Here is a 16816-nt window from a genome sequence, read left to right as displayed (position 1 = left end):
CATAGGATGGAGAGGGGGAGGGGGAGAGACAGACACAACCATCCCTCGGGGTTATACCTCCGGCTAAGCCTCACTCCTCCTCTTTTTCTCCATCCATCTCTTCCAGAAATTCTCTTTCTTCCGCTCTCTCTAGTGACTCTTATGACTTATGACTCCTAACCACCTCTGTCGCCTTTCTACCTGCCTTTAACCCTCCTTCTCTCCTTCCCCGCTCTCCTCCTTCGCTCTGTACCTGGTTCCCTTGGCAACGTCTCCAAACCACATCGCTCAATGGACCCTCTCATGAGACCTACTGGTCAGATGTTCTAGTCTTATCACACTGTAGATTCAGCTCTCCTCTCTATCTCTCTTCTAGGTAATGTTTATACTTGGGGTAAATCCTCCACTGTAGTCACCTACTAGGAAACAACTGTACCTTCTTTAGTCTTTTTTACGTTGATCCTCTAAATTTACTTTCCCTTTACCCTTAGATTCCCGCCTTCTGTCGTGGATGACTGCAGAGTAAGGAGTATTGGAGACTGATGAGTCAGAGAATGGGTTCATGTCAGGGACTTTAAACTTCTGATGCAACATCCCTTATCTCACACACTACGCGTGCACACACACACACAGAGAGTCCCCAAGCATTCACGCAAACAGGTGCTAATTAAGATTTCATTGCCTCGAACCCAAGTTGGGGTCCAGGGTGTTTTTCTTTGATGTCACTGTGCGCTCATCTCTGATTGGTGCTCTCAGGAGCAGTGTCCTCAGGGAGGATCATGGGAAGGGTATTTTTAGCGCCCGTGATTGGTGTCTCCAGGGTGACGGACGTGACAGCTGATTCATTGACATCACAGCTCTGCCCCACACCTGCCACCAGGGCCCGTAAACCCTGGCGGCTGTCTGTGTGTGTGTGTGTGTGTGTCTGTCTGTGTGTGTAGGATGTGTGTGTGTAGGATGTGTGTGTGTACCGTGGTCTGCTGCGACGGTCTCCTCGTACTCGTTGGTGGAGGGCAGGGCTGGGACCAGCGGCTCCATGTTCATGATCAGGTTCTTGTGACTCAGAGAGTTGAAGCTTCGACTCTGACCAAACTGGCACCTTCACACAACAGCACCCGTCAGCGTGTGTGTGTGTGAGGGTGTGTGTGTGTTTGTGTCTGAGGATGTGTGTGTGTGTCCACTTCTCACTTACCTGCGCACCTCCGGGGGGTCTCTCTGAATCTTAGAGCTGGCCTCTATTACCTCCTTCGCCACTCTACCACTGACAACACACACACAAACACACACACACACATTACTTATTTACACTGCACTGACTTGATTGATTTCATGTGTTATTAAAAACCTAGAAGACAGTTAATGGGAGATCTCTCACCTGTATCTGAACCTGCTCCCCTTGAAGAAGATGTTACTGCTGGAGACGGTCTTAATCTGACTGGACTTGGCACACCTGGAGATGGGAGGAACATAAAGAGGGAGGGATGCAGAAAGAGAGAGAGAAATGTACTGTATGATAAGGCTATAACCTAAATATCCTAAATTGCACTCTCTCTTTCTAAGACTGGTGGTAAAGTGCAGTGGTTAGCCGGCCAAGGATGGAAGTGTGTGTCTGTGTGTGTGTGTGTGTGTGTGTACGCGCGTGCGTTTGTGTGTATTTGTTTGGGTAGTATTCAGTAAGCCTCATAACCCAGGCTTCTGTGTCGTGTGGTTCTCTATCCTCTGTGGAGTACACAGCCTGGGGCAGGCAGTGTGACAGTGGTCTGGGGCAGGCAGTGTGACAGTGGTCTGGGGCGGCAGTGTGACAGTGGTCTGGGGCGGCAGTGTGACAGTGGTCTGGGGCAGGCAGTGTGACAGCGGTCTGGGGCGGCAGTGTGACAGTGGTCTGGGGCAGGCAGTGTGACAGTGGTCTGGGGCAGGCAGTGTGACAGTGGTCTGGGGCAGGCAGTGTGACAGCGGTCTGGGGCGGCAGTGTGACAGTGGTCTGGGGCAGGCAGTGTGACAGTGGTCTGGGGCAGGCAGTGTGACAGTGGTCTGGGACGGCAGTGTGACAGTGGTCTGGGGCAGGCAGTGTGACAGTGGTCTGGGGCAGGCAGTGTGACAGTGGTCTGGGGCAGGCAGTGTGACAGTGGTCTGGGACGGCAGTGTGACAGTGGTCCATCACGTCTGCACATCTCCCCCTCCCCCGGTCTGACGAGAGCCAGAGCCAGAGCCCAGCCCGTCCGGAGTCTGCATGCCATGCTGCCATCTCTAATTCAACACAATCTAATTTGATTAAACAGCTCCGCTAGCAGGCTGACATTCGAGAGCCTCTCTCTCCAGGGCTCCAGGGACACCTGAGACCCACTTAGCCAGGCTTTAGGCACCCATCCTGGGGTAGACTCAGACAGGAATGCCCCTGTTACCCTCCCTCCCTCCCTGTCCAACAAACCGACCCTGCTATACATGGATAGAAGACGTGGAGGTATCATATATGGGCAGGGGCCGAGCAGGGCTGGAGGTTTGGAGGACTCACTTGTAAAACGCTTGGTTCTCTACTCCACACTTCCAGAGGTGTTTACATGCTGCAGGGGTGGACGTGTGGAACGTCAGAACCAGTTTCTTCTGCAGAGAGAGAGAGAGAGACAGAGTGAGGGGGAGACATAGAGAGAGAGACAGAGAGAGAGAGACAGAGAGAGAGAGAGAGAGAGAGAGACAGAGTGAGGGGGAGACATGGAGAGAGAGACAGAGAGAGAGAGAGAGAGAGAGACAGAGAGAGAGAGAGAGAGAGAGAGAGAGAGAGAGAGAGAGAGAGAGAGAGAGAGAGAGAGAGAGGGATTGAGGGAAGAAGAGGGAGGGAGGGAAGAAGGGGGAGAGAGAGAGAGAGAGAGAGAGAGAGAGAGAGAGAGAGAGAGAGAGTGAGGGTTGAAAGAGGGAAAAATTAAAAGGTAGGCAGAGAAAAGAGAATTGGATAGACGAGGAGAAGAGGAGGAGAAGAAAGGGGAAGAGGAGGAGAAGAAAGTGCGCGTGCCAGGGGGAGGAAGAGGTGGAAGAGAGTGAGTTAAGACAAGGAACCTGACAAAGTGCTGAACACAATGTGAGAGAGGAGAGCAAAGTGCTGACCCAAACCCCAGAGCCCCCCTCTTAACTCTCCACGCCTGCCTCTCCTGAGAGGTGTTTATGTTGGGAGGGGCGGTTAGCAGCTGGTAAACCCTGCATTGGGGCCTAGGGGTGTGAGAGAGAGAGAGAGAGAGAGAGAGAGAGAGAGAGAGAGAGAGAGAGAGAGAGAGAGAGAGAGAGAGTGTGATGGTGTTGGGTGCGGGAGGGGGGCCTGGCAGGGGGGCTTATTCCAGTAAAAGTCCAGTTATCAGCCCTGACTCTGCTAATATGAAACCCTAGATCAATAAACTGCTGCTCTTAGCTAGAAAGGAGGCTAATGCATTCATACACACACACACCCCACATGCACACACACCCCTACACACCCCTACACACACACACACACGTCAGCAGAGGGAACTTGACTGCGGCTGCACAGGATGCGTGTCATCTTGGGGGACTCAGGGGGTGTGGTTAGCCATTGCTGCAGTCCGACCCTGCACGCCCTAGTCATGAAGTATTTACAACACGCTAATTCCACGCATGTTCAGCAGCGGCCATGTGTGTGATGGCAGGTGTGCTCCCATCACAGGGCAGTGAGCGTGTTCAACACTTTAGAAGAGGGGAGGGGTATTCAGAACTTCACCCCCCCCCCCAGTTCATCCACTCCCAGATTAAACCAGTGAGTGACAACTTCCACAACATTCCACACGTCCTTGTTGAGGTCAGTAGAAATGCTTCACGAAATCTTCATAGCAAATCCGTTCTGTGTGATTCTCAGTTATTAGAAACATTGTGGGATCATTGGTGCCAATAAGACTTAACCAAAATGCAAACACCCTTTAATTTGGTCAATTTAAGGAAAACAAACTGTACATAAGCCTTATGAAGGCCTATGATACCATTATGAAGGGTTCATGAAGGCTTATAAAGGTAGTTGTCAGTGGTGTAAGCCGGGCCGGCAGTGAGGCAGTGATAAGGGCAGTGGGTGAGACCATGCAGTGGTGCTGCAGCATAAGCACTGGTCAAGGACCAGCGCAGACTGCAGGTTTATGCATGATTAAAACCATACAACACAATGCTCTGTATCTCTCTCTCACACACACACTCACACACACACACACTCACACACACACACTCTCACACACACACACAAGACAACAAACGAAGGAAGAAACAGTTCAGCACATTGCTAAACTGTTCAATCGATGAAGGGACTTAAAAAGGACATTAGGAGTTATCACCGATACTAACAGGAAGAAATCTTGACAGTGATCAAAACTGCCAGATAGTTTTTGCTGAATAGAAAATAAAAGTGGATGAGGAGAGGAAGAAAAGGAGGGGGGGGAGGTAGGGGGGTCTTCCATGTGCGGTGGATATGAAGGGAGGGATGTCAGTGCAAAAGTGTGAGTGGTGTGCATTTGTGTGTGTGTGTGTGTGTGTGTGGTTACTCACCAGCGATGAATATGTACACACACAGAGAAAAGAGACAGAAACACAGAGATCAAAAAGCTACTTCAGCCAGACAACAGCCTACGGCAACATGACAGACACAGCTGCAGCAAAGCCTGCTGGGGTGAGCTGGGGGAGGCAGGCAGCCATTTTGGATCTGGTATGTGGGCCCTATGGCCCCAGTTTCCATTCTGTAGAATGCCTACTTTCTGCCTCTCTTCCTTGGAACAATCTCGTTTCATTTTTAAGGAAAGGTGGAAGGAAGGAGGCATGGCTACAGTGTTGAGGAGGGGCCAGGGTGAGTGTAAATTCACCCTGTTGATGAGACAGAATCTCAGCCGAGTCATCTCTGCTCTGATGGTGCCGCTCGGATTACTGCTGTCGTCTAACGTCTGCTGTCACCCAGGTGACATGTCTAACGTCTGCTGTCACCCAGGTGACATGTCTAACGTCTGCTGTCACCTGGGTGACACGTCTAACGTCTGCTGTCACCTGGGTAACACGTCTAACATCTGCTGTCACCTGGGTAACATGTCTAACATCTGCTGTCACCTGGGTAACATGTCTAACATCTGCTGTCACCTGGGTAACAGGTCTAACGTCTGCTCTCACCTGGGTAACAGGTCTAACATCTGCTGTCACCTGGGTGACACGTCTAACATCTGCTGTCACCTGGGTAACACGTCTAACATCTGCTGTCACCTGGGTAACACGTCTAACGTCTGCTGTCACCTGGGTAACATGTCTAACATCTGCTGTCACCTGGGTAACATGTCTAACGTCTGCTGTCACCTGGGTAACACGTCTAACGTCTGCTGTCACCTGGGTAACACGTCTAACGTCTGCTGTCACCTGGGTAACATGTCTAACGTCTGCTGTCACCTGGGTGATACGTCTAACGTCTGCTGTCACCTGGGTAACATGTCTAACATCTGCTGTCACCTGGGTAACAGGTCTAACGTCTGCTGTCACCTGGGTAACACGTCTAACGTCTGCTGTCACCTGGGTGACACGTCTAACGTCTGCTGTCACCTGGGTAACATGTCTAACATCTGCTGTCACCTGGGTAACAGGTCTAACGTCTGCTGTCACCTGGGTAACACGTCTAACGTCTGCTGTCACCTGGGTGATACGTCTAACGTCTGCTGTCACCTGGGTAACATGTCTAACATCTGCTGTCACCTGGGTAACAGGTCTAACGTCTGCTGTCACCTGGGTAACACGTCTAACGTCTGCTGTCACCTGGGTGACACGTCTAACATCTGCTGTCACCTGGGTAACATGTCTAACGTCTGCTGTCACCTGGGTAACACGTCTAACGTCTGCTGTCACCTGGGTAACATGTCTAACATCTGCTGTCACCTGGGTAACACGTCTAACATCTGCTGTCACCTGGGTAACATGTCTAACATCTGCTGTCACCTGGGTAACATGTCTAACATCTGCTGTCACCTGGGTAACATGTCTAACATCTGCTGTCACCTGGGTAACACGTCTAACATCTGCACCACCAGACCTGGGATGAGAAGGCGCGTATGTGTGTTTCTTAAGATATGATAGCAGACTGTAACAAGTCAGACAGGACAGGTCTAACTGTCACAACTGGAGAAGCAATGTTTTCTCAGCCACTCTGATGGACAGCCAGCCAGCCAATGACAGAGCAGAACTACAGTACAGCCAGAGTGAATCGGCCAATGGAGAAAGAAGCCTTGAAAATGGGTCCTCCCCTTGAAATGGAAGTTAGAAGTCTATTCACTGTAAACATTTTCTTGTTAGTACAAATTGCTTAAAATGTATATTCATCCCAAGCAATATGCCAATTATTCTTTAGGCTACAAGCATTTTAAGTATCTCAAAGTATCTATAACTTGTAGTACAGCAAAATGTATTTATAGCTGTTCACCTGTAACAACAGGCAGATGTTTTATTCACAGTATGTTCTACTCTATTCTGTCAAGGTTCTATTGATGTTCTGTCGAGGTTCTATTGACGTTCTGTCGAGGTTCTATTGATATTCTGTTGAGGTTCTATTGTTCTGTGGCCGTTCTACACAGATTCGACAGTTGGAGGACTTGGAGGGTTAATGTCTGCTCTGTTGGACTGTAGTTCGTCTCTCTTTGATGACATCATAGTTCATTCTAGGGATGAGTAATGATGTCAGAGAGTGGGGCCGGGCGAGACACACCCACCATTGTGTTACAGTGCATCCGCCCTGTGAGAGACACCTGAAACAATGCAACACAATTACTCACACACACACACACACACGCACACTTACAGCACACAGCAGACACACACTCTCATCTGTTCACTCAAACAGAAAAAGACACTGGACCTTATTCGACCTACAGTAACAAACAGTATATATATACACATAATCACAAACACAGACTAACAAAGACACGTCATCCTGCCTGCTCTCCTCCAGAAGGTTCTGGAAGCTCAGGGCAGGATCTCTAGAACAGTACTGGACTAGCACAGTCCTTAGTGACTCCTTAAACACCGACCATGGGTCAGGGGGAGGGAGGGAGACACAGGAAACCATAACTTCACTTCTCCAGCTCAGAGACGGGAGCCAGACCGTTCGCATGGTTCACTAGCTGTTTGCGTGTTTACAAGTTTGTTTTCTTTGTTCTCGTTTGTTTGTCTGTGAAGACAGGAGGTGTTCCTGCTTACCTCTTTCTGGATTCCGATGACATAGAAGGTTTTCCCCTCAAACTTCAGCTTGCTGACATCAGCCCTGAGGAGGCAAAACAACATCCTTTAGGGGGAGGAGAGGGGGAGAGGGATGGGGAAAGATGGGACAGATTAAGGGGAAGAGGGATGGCAGAGATAGAGGGTGGGGGACATAGAGGGTGGAGGGAGAAAGAGAGGTAAAGAGAGGAAGGGTGTGTGACTTGGAACTCTTACCATTTGAGCAGGTGAATCCTCTTGTTTCCCTGAAACACCACAAACCCAGTCGCTGTAAAACCTAGGAAGGCCAAGGTGCCTGTGAAATCCTGTAGAACAGGAAGCAACCACAAGCACATACACACACACAAGAAGCATACACACACACACACACACACAGCATACACAGTTTAGTTCAAGAGGCAGAACATGGCATTCTAAGATACAGGTGGACTGACAGCAGGGGCCAGTATCTCCATGGCAACAGCTTCATAATCAGGCTCTCTCAGAGACAGGTCTCCAGGACAAGTTTGCGACGCTGAAAGATCGGGTTTAAGATGCTTTTATTCTAGAACGAAACACCAATAAATCTGTGAAAATCATATATTTTTTTACTAAACAACATTCGACTCTGAAATGTCTTCACATTCTGTATTTTAAATCCAACACCATGAGATGGTTTGGATATTGAAAGGGGGTAAACCCAGACCTCTCCAGACTAGCTGTCGCATTGGGAGAACATGCTCAGACTCCATGATGCCCTGGTAGGAGCTGGAAGCTGTGATCCAAAATTAAAGAGTGCTGCTTGAACACAGGCACCGACAGATAAGGGCAATCCTCAAACAGCTGAAATTAAACATCTCCTTAATCAGCTTATCACGCTTTGATGCCCTGTCCCTGAGATTTCCCTGGCTCGCACACTTTCCCAGAGGAGATGGAGAGAGAACAGAGGGAGGCGGAGAGACTAAAGAAAGAGAGAGAGACAGGCAGACAGAGAGAGAGCGATAGAGAGACAGACAGACAGCGAGAGAGAGAGAGAGAGAGAGAGAGAGAGAGAGAGAGAGAGAGAGAGAGAGAGAGAGTGAGACAGACACAGAAAGAGACAGACAGAAAGATAGAAAAAGAAAGAGAGGGAGATGATGACTACCTCTCTCTCTCTCTCTCTGCCTGCCGGTTTTACTCATGATAACTAGTTTAAAAAAACTGCGGGTGAACAAGTGAGAGAAGTGGGTCAAGTTAATCTCTAGACAGGCTGGAACGAGCTGGGTAATCAACCATGCACTTTGAATGGGGTGTTGATAAAGTACACATCCCAGAGCTGATTCAATGATTGCTTTTGCCTTTTTGGGTTGCCAGACAGGCTGACAAACCAAACTCAGATAAAGTGATACTGGCTCTACTTGACTTTTTGTGAGAGTGGCTGGATGAACTGACAAACATCAGATCAATCGATAGGTGAGTGGGGATGCAGGGCAGGGAGGGAGGGAGGGAGGTGACAAGGGGAAGATGGAGGAAGGGAGAGAAAGTTGGTTTCCCATAGTTACCTTGCAGGGATGGGGGTCGACTCCGTATGTCTCCAAGGTGTGTGCCCTCTGGAGCATGTTGAGCTCAGCCAGGGCAGGACACTGCCCCCTGTGGGAAAGGAGGACAGTTACAGTTAGAAACACCTGGTCTGAGATCATCCTACTGTGATGGAGAGGAGTGGAGGGAGGGAGAGAAGGAGAAGAGAAAAGAAAAGAGGAGAGCAGAGGGGAGGATTAGAGAGGGCAAAAGAGAGGGGAGGGAGGAGGGAAAGATTAGAGAAGTGAGAAGAGAGGAAAAGAGAATCCTACAACTGTTTTATTAAACATCCGTTTAACATAAACAACATATTAACAAACCAACATGACCAAACCCAGCCCCCTGCCTCGCCCACCAGGACAGCAGAGTGAGATGAACGCACTGCTCTTGCCTCCTTCCTGTCTTGTTGTTCATTATTTTAAGTGCTGGCTGCCAGACAGAGAACTGGAGGTGACCTGCTGGTCCTCACTGGCGCCTGCAGCCTGTAAATCATCTGCTTTATACTGTCTATAAACACACACCCTACCTGCTGGTCTACCATCAACACACACATCACCCCCCTGGCCTTCTACGAACACACACACATACATACTCAGCCTTCTGGCCTACTATGACCAAACAGTGCACACACACACACACACACACACACACACACACACAGACACATTAGCTTTTCACTTTTTTGGCCACTGCTTGCTTGCTTACACACAGACAGACACAGACACACACACCTTTCCTTTTAAGGTGAACCTCATCTATCTTTGACATAAAAGTCTTGTTGAAGCCCAGTCCGGAAGTTTGGCTTCAGCTCTGTATCTTGTCTGCTCATCTCACATTTGTCTAAATTCTCAAAGGATGGCAGATGATTCAGAAACGCTGACCTACCACAAGGTGAGTAGATGCATTTTGTCTTGGTGTGTGTGTGTGTGTGTGTGTGTGATTGCTAACCTGATTCCTATCCAAAAGAGGATTATCACAAACTGTCCTCATCTTACTTCACTGGTTCTCCTCTCCTCCTCTCCTTTCCTCTCTCCTCACCTCCTTGCTCCCACTTTTCTCTCCTCCACAATCCTTCTCCTCTCCATCTGTCTCTCCTCCCTCCTACCTCAGTTCGTTCTTGTGTATCTCTATAATCTTCCTCTCCAGTTTGAGGGACTGCTTGGGGAACAGCTTGAAGTCTCTGATGTAGTCAGAGGGGTGTTCATCCGGGTCGTAGTCCCCCAGCTCAGCTGATGAGATGGGAGGGGCGGGGCGGGGCGGGGCGGGGAGAGGTGGAGAGGTGGAGAGGTGGAGAGGTGGAGAGGAGAGGGAAGGAGAGGAAAGGAAAGGAAAGGGGAGGAGGGGAGGAGTAGAGGGAAAAGGATTAACATAACAAGCCCTCCACAATAGAAGCTTTAGTACATACTAACTTGCATCAATCACTCTGACTCACTCCTCAAGGTGTGTTTGTATACTTAAACTCTACACTTAAACACTTAGTACTTTTCAATTGGATTTATTGTACAAATTAATGTAAATTAATTCAAGCATTTGACAATGCTTGTTAACTACATTTGACCCAGGTTTTTTAATTGAACAATAATCCTTTACACACATTTTACAGCTTGTTAATTAGACATTCAACAACAGCTAAGGACCTGACCTCTGTCCTTATAGTCAGGTACCAATTACAGGAAGTAAGGAGCCCTTGCTCAACCAATCAGGCATCCCCCTCCGGGGAGCCAGGCCAATCATTCTCAGTTCTCCAGAGAGCTCAGCCAGAGAGTGGGTCCATGATTGGGGATTATTGTCATGACATCACCCAGCTAAATCCTAGTTGGATCCACATCAAACAGGAGAGCTTCTTACTGGGAGTTTAGGGGCTGGGGCGAGGCTGGGGCTGGGGCTGGGGCTGGGGCTGGGGTTGGGGCTGGGGCTGGGGCTGGGGCTGGGGCGAGACTGGGGCTGGGGACTCAAGGGAATTGTTCACTAAGGGTGAGGGGGGATTGTATCTCAGTGTAGGCACACTTTACACCTCAGATCTCTCAATCAGGCAGCGTTTAAGCTGGTCTGATGTCAGGCTGTATTTCTCTGGGAGGGTTTGAGCTGGGATCTGAGCTTGGCGATTGATGTAAGCAGGTGGCTGGCCAATCTGGGAGCGATTGAACAGGTCTGGTCAGAGTGTTTTCACACTAATGAGTTTGTTCACATCTGAAGGATGTCTGTGGATTTGCAAGCCTGGTGGGGATGATGTCAGAGAGGGGACGGGGCTTACCTTGGACTATACACGCCCCCAGGAAGGCAGCGTCTGCGAATGGGCAGAGAAGACGCCCATGGTACACATCTCTCTTCAGCTGCAGGTAGATCAGATATCTGCACACACACACACACACACACATGCGCACACACACACACACAGGAGGAAAATTAGCATTAGAATCTGTTTTGTGTGTGTAGGTATATATGTGTGTGTTTCCCGAGAGAGACATCAGAACCATCTGTGTCATCAATCAATCCACATTCCGTTCTGAGATCAGTTGCTATGGGAATTACCCAAACAAGGTATCAGTTACCATGGAGACCTTCACCACAGAGACCCGTTTCTATGGAGACCGCATCCACGTAGCAAAGTGTCTGCTGTGCTAATGGGTCTCCTGTTACTGCAGAAACCACGATAATGGATTAGAAAGCAGACACATCTGTTACTATGGATACGGAAAAGTGGCATGTTCTAAGAAAGTTCCAGAATAAACAAAGTCAGCCCACGCATGCACATACACACACTCAAAAGCACACACATACAAAGACAAAAAATAGAGCACACAGGTTGAAACTCCATTTGTTCAGAAAGCTATGATAAATAACCCGCCAACTCACACACACTCACACACACATACTGTATACACACACACACACACACACACACACACACACAAACACAGTGAGTCAAGCTGATCAGGGCCAAAGAGAAGGGAGGTTTGAACCATTCAACAAGATGGAGTCTTGCTGAGTCTGAATGGCTTTATTAATAGAGCAGACTCAGTCAAGTACAGTGCTGGGCCCAGAGCTACAGACACACACACACACACCAGAAAGTCTAGGAGACCTCCTCTCTCTCCTCCGCATCCAACCCTGATCTCCTCCCCAGTCCTCCTCTGCTGGTCTCTGGCCCACAGCCATCCTGCTGTTGTCCTGGGGTGCGTTTCCCGAAAGCATCGTAAGCCTAAATCGATCGTAGAATCCATCGTAGGACGAATCTTAGTTTTACGGGCCGTTCCCAAAGACATCGTAGCTAAAGTGTCTGTTGAACATTCGTAGCTCTACAAAGCGCATAGATTACCTTACTCCTTACGAGCATTTTTGGGAAACGCACGTAAGAAATATCGATGGTTTAGTTTTTTGCTCGATCGTTGCTACGATCCATCGTTATCGGGAAACGCACCCCAGGTTAGTGGGGTGCTCCTTCTGGACATGGTATGTTTGATGTGGACAGTATTGACCCAGGGGAGATGGGGGTGGGTGTGAGGAAGATGGAAGACTGGAACATGGTAAATGGAAGGCTTGGTCTTAACAGAACGTCTGACATCCTTTTTTTTTGTGGATGGCTTTACAGCCTAGACACTCCCCCCAGGCCTCCCTCCAGTCCCCCAGCCTCTACCCTGGACACTCCCCAGGCCTCCCTCCAGTCCCCCAGCCTCTACCCTGGACACTCCCCCCGGCCTCCCTCCAGTCCCCCAGCCTCTACCCTGGACACTCCCCAGGCCTCCCTCCAGTCCCCCAGCCTCTACCCTGGACACTCCCCCCGGCCTCCCTCCAGTCCCCCAGCCTCTACCCTGGACACTCCCCCCAGGCCTCCCTCCAGTCCCCCAGCCTCTACCCTAGACACTCCCCAGGCCTCTCCCCCGGCCTCCCTCCCGTCCCTCAGCCTCTACCCTAGACCTCTATCCAGCCTCTACCATAGACACTCCCCACAGCCTCCCTCCAGTCCCCCAGCCTCTAACCTAGACACTCCCCCCGGCCTCCCTCCAGTCCCCCAGACTCTAGCCAGCCTCTCCCCTTGGTCCGTGTGTCTACGGTCTCCCAGAGTTCCATCAGACTGTGGGAATGGTGCATTGATCCATGAGAACACACACTGTCCAACAACAGGCGCCATCGATCGACACGGCCCCCAGACGCCTAGTCCATCATGCTACAGACACAGGCATGCTGGGATATTGAGTCCTCCAAAGCCTGTCTGGGCCAACCATAAACCATGCAGGGCTATCTGTGTCTTAGATTTGGTCCGGTCTAATCCCCTCCTCCTCCCCCTCACCTCCCCACGGCTTACATCTCCTTTCTCTTCTCTGTACCACCCCCGACCTGCTCCTCAATCTCCCGATCTTTTCCTCTCCAGGGGGAAAAAAGCGACTGACACAAAGAGAAAGCATCGACAGATTGGAGATGGAGGGGTGGATGGAGAGGAAGGTAAAGAGACAGAAAGAGAGAGAGAGAGGCAGGCGAAGAGGTGGAGTGAGTGAAGCAGAGGGGAGGACTGAAGGAGGAGGGTGTGCGGAGAGAGTGGGAGGCAGGTGGAGAGGTGGAGAGAGGGAGGGCAAGAGGGGTGAAGAGAGAAAGTACCAGTTCAGATGGTGCCAGCCCTCCTGCAGAGTGAGCTGGATCATTATCAGTGTAATCACCAAGTTATCCTGGGACATGACCAGCCTGGTCACAGCTCTGCAGTGGTTCTCTCTCTCTCTCTCTCTCTCTCTCTCTCTCTCTCTCTCTCTCTCTCTCTCTCTCTCTCTCTCTCTCTCTCTCTCTCTCTCTCTCTCTCTCTCTCTCTCTCTCTCTCTCTCTCTCTCTCTCTCTCTCTCTCTCTCTCTCTCTCTCTCTCTCTCTCTCTCTCTCTCTCTCTCTCTCTCTCTCTCTCTCTCTCTCTCTGTCTCTCTCTCTCTCTCTCTCACACACACACACACACACACTTGTTCTCTGACACATAATCACACACTTGTTCTCTGACACACAGTACCTGGTGAGCTCCTCTTTGATCTTCATTGGCTCATGAGGGTAAAATTTGACCCGGAAGCACATGGTGTAGGGGTGCTGAGCTGTAACACAGAGAGAGGGAAGGAAAGAGAGAGACAAGAAAGACAAAGAGAGGAAGTGTGTGAAAGTGTGAGAGACAGAGATGAGAGGATGTGAGCGTTTGAGGGAGAGAGATGACAGAGGAAAGACACTGTGAGCCTCTATTTCTGATCATTCATTTGTTAATTATTCCTTGCAGTAATTACTCACGCATACACACGGTCTTTCCCACACACACACACACATTTCATGATAATAATGGAAACATTTCCTTTCTCTCTTTTGATCTTAGTTTTACAGCACATATGAGGAGAGGAGAAGGGAGGAGAGGAGAGGAGAGGGGAGGAGAGGGGAGGAGAGGAGAGGAGAGGAGAGGAGAGGGGAGGAGAGGGGAGGGGAGGAGAGGGGAGGGGAGGAGAGGGGAGGGGAGGAGAGGGGAGGGGAGGGAGAGTAGAGTGGAGGAGAGGGAGCTGATTGAGTCAGAGACAGGAAGTAATATCTCAGAGGTGCATAGTCATGGCTGACTGGAGGACCCACAGCCACTAGCAACTCTCTCTGTTGTATTATCCAGCAGCCAGCAGCTCCATGATAAATATAAAAGGCAAATATAAAATACATGAAAACATGAAATAACTTGATCGGCTCATTCCTGAGGCTTGGATAAGTGAAGGACTTTCATAACATTTCCAATTGGAACACACATTCACTCTATATGAACTTTGCACACACATACACACTACACACTGTACACACACTCTGCAAAAACACCATGTGAGGACAGATCTCACCACGGAGAGAGTGTTGTGTCAGTTTAGATATACAGAGTACAGCAACCCTTCCCTCCCTCCCTCCCTCCCTCCCTCCCTCCCTCCCTCCCTCCCTCCCTCCCTCCCTCCCTCCCTCCCTCCCTCCCTCCCTCCCTCCCTCCCTCCCTCCCTCCCTCCCTCCCTCCCTCCCTCCCTCCCTCCCTCCCTCATCCTCCTCCTCTCTCCCTCTTCCTCTTCTCACCCTTCCTCCCTCATCATCCTCCTCTCCCTCTCCCTCTCTCCCTCTTCCTCATCCTCTCCCTCCCTTTTCCTCTCTCTCCATCCATCTATCTGCCGTCGACTTGTCTCTTTTTCCCTCCACCCCACTCTCTTTCTCTCCTGCCCATCCATCTGACTTCTCTTTTCGTCTCTCTATCCTTCACTGTCTTCTTCTCCATGTGTGCCTCACACCCCCTTTTCATCTCTGTCTCTCCACCCCTCTTTCTCCCTCCCTCCTCCTCTCCTCTAGCACATGTTCCTGTGAAGTGTGACACATGAGTAATTGTTTCTTTATTAATTCATGCAAGCGGAGAGATGAAGTTCGTGGATTATTAAAAGCAGAATCATACATGTTAATCCACAAAATCCTAGTCTTAGCCTTCAGTAAGCTCCGAGGAAGCAAGACGGTCCAAAACCAGTCCAGAAAGCATCAAACTAACAAACAATCAAACAGAGAGATGTTCTCCTAATCCTCTCAGGCAGTTCTTGGGCTTCAGAGATGGATCCAACAGCGTTCTCACACACTAAGACCTGCTGTTTCCTGAGTCAGAGGTTCTGTCTGTGTTTCTGAGCCAATCCTGACACTTCTGTCTTGTTCTGTGATGTCAGTGTCTCAGTATTCCGTCTGTCTGTCTGGGTGTTCCGTCTGTCTGGGAGTTCCGTCTGTTTGTCTGGGAGTTTCGTCTGTTTGTCTGGGAGTTCCGTCTGTTTGTCTGGGAGTTCTGTCTGTCTGGGAGTTCCGTCTGTTTGTCTGGGAGTTCCGTCTGTTTGTCTGGGAGTTCCGTCTGTTTGTCTAGGTCTAGGAGTTCCATCTGTCTGGGAGTTCCGTCCGTCTATCTGGGAGTTCCGTCCGTCTGTCTGGGAGTTCCGTCTGTCTGGGAGTTCCGTCTGTCTGGGAGTTCCGTCTGTCTGTCTGCCTGCCTGCCTTCCTACTTGTCTACCTGCCTGACTGTCAGAGCCTGCCTGTCTCAGAGCCTGCATGCTGGCTGTGTGTGCTGGCTGGTCTCTAGACTCTCTGCTTGTCTCAATCAGGGAGGTCTTACCCTCAAACTGATCTCCCACCCTGGGGAGGTACGCACACGCACACACACACATAAAAGCAGAGGCACTTACACTTCATCTGTCTCACCACAGGCTTGTTGGGCTCCAGCCAGTGCTGAGAAAAAGAAAGAGAGAAAGAAAGGACAGGAGATGTTACTCAATCTGCTGCTCCAGGTGAGGAACAACTTGTATCAGTGTGTGTGAATGTGTGCATGAAAGTGTGTGTGTATGTGTGTGTGTGTGTGTGTGCGTATGTGTGTGTGTGTTTCAGCAAAGAAATGTAAAAATGGTGAGTGTCTCTTAAACATATGAATATTACAACATACAGCAGACTTAATAATTTACAACCCTTACACACTGAAAGAATTCCCGCCCAGGTATTGAAACACACACACACAGACACCACAGAAACACACACACACAGACACCACAGAAACACACTCACACAGACACCACAGAAACACACTCACACAGACACCACAGAAACACACTCACACAGACACCACAGAAACACACTCACACAGACACCACAGAAACACACTCACACAAACATTACACAACCAACTCGAGACCGGGAGACTGTTGCCATGGTAACCTCGCCAACCGGGATGGTGGAGGGTTGGGTTGAGTTGGTAGTCAGAGTTTAAATATAACTTCAGACAAACATCACCCAGACAACGCAGACCAGTGAATCACCATGGTGACGAAGGATGGTGTTGGTCATGGGTATGCTGTACAGAGACTGGCTTGATGAACGAACATTCACTCATGGACTGGTCATTTGTGCGCGAGGTGTGTGTGTTTCCTGTTTATTCAACCTGTGTATTTCCAAACACACCAAAACTGACAACAGAGTGTGCAAGTATGTGTGTGTAGGTGTGTGTGTGAGTGTGTGTGTAGGTGTGTGTGTGTGTGTGTGTGTGTGTGTGAGAGTGAGTGTGTGTGTGTGTGAGTGTGTGTGTAGGTGTGTG

At 49.8% G+C, this 16816-nt stretch overlaps 1 protein-coding gene across 4 annotated transcripts in view; it reads right to left on the bottom strand.

The window, feature by feature from the left end:
• frmd3 (FERM domain containing 3) overlaps positions 1–16816 on the bottom strand; it is a 32779-nt gene that overhangs the window by 7893 nt on the left and 8070 nt on the right. Inside the window, exons 3-15 of one of the 4 annotated variants that reach the window (XM_084690374.1) lie at positions 15918–15960; positions 15336–15338; positions 13724–13802; positions 10991–11088; positions 9842–9965; positions 8721–8808; positions 7417–7505; positions 7183–7246; positions 6696–6779; positions 2492–2580; positions 1355–1429; positions 1172–1240; positions 951–1078 (exon numbers count right to left, since the gene is read on the bottom strand). In XM_084690374.1, coding sequence (XP_084546500.1) covers positions 951–1078; positions 1172–1240; positions 1355–1429; positions 2492–2580; positions 6696–6779; positions 7183–7246; positions 7417–7505; positions 8721–8808; positions 9842–9965; positions 10991–11088; positions 13724–13802; positions 15336–15338; positions 15918–15960 — 1033 coding nt within the window. The remainder of the gene's footprint in view (positions 1–950; positions 1079–1171; positions 1241–1354; positions 1430–2491; positions 2581–6695; positions 6780–7182; positions 7247–7416; positions 7506–8720; positions 8809–9841; positions 9966–10990; positions 11089–13723; positions 13803–15335; positions 15339–15917; positions 15961–16816) is intronic. The other 3 variants (XM_084690376.1, XM_084690377.1, XM_084690375.1) reach the window with 3 other exon arrangements.

This window comes from Hypomesus nipponensis, chromosome 24, assembly GCF_054491055.1.
Source record: "Hypomesus nipponensis isolate SF chromosome 24, ASM5449105v1, whole genome shotgun sequence".
Lineage (NCBI taxonomy): Eukaryota > Metazoa > Chordata > Actinopteri > Osmeriformes > Osmeridae > Hypomesus > Hypomesus nipponensis.
Note: the sequence above shows the minus strand (reverse complement) of the source record. Positions and strands in the feature narration are given on the sequence as shown.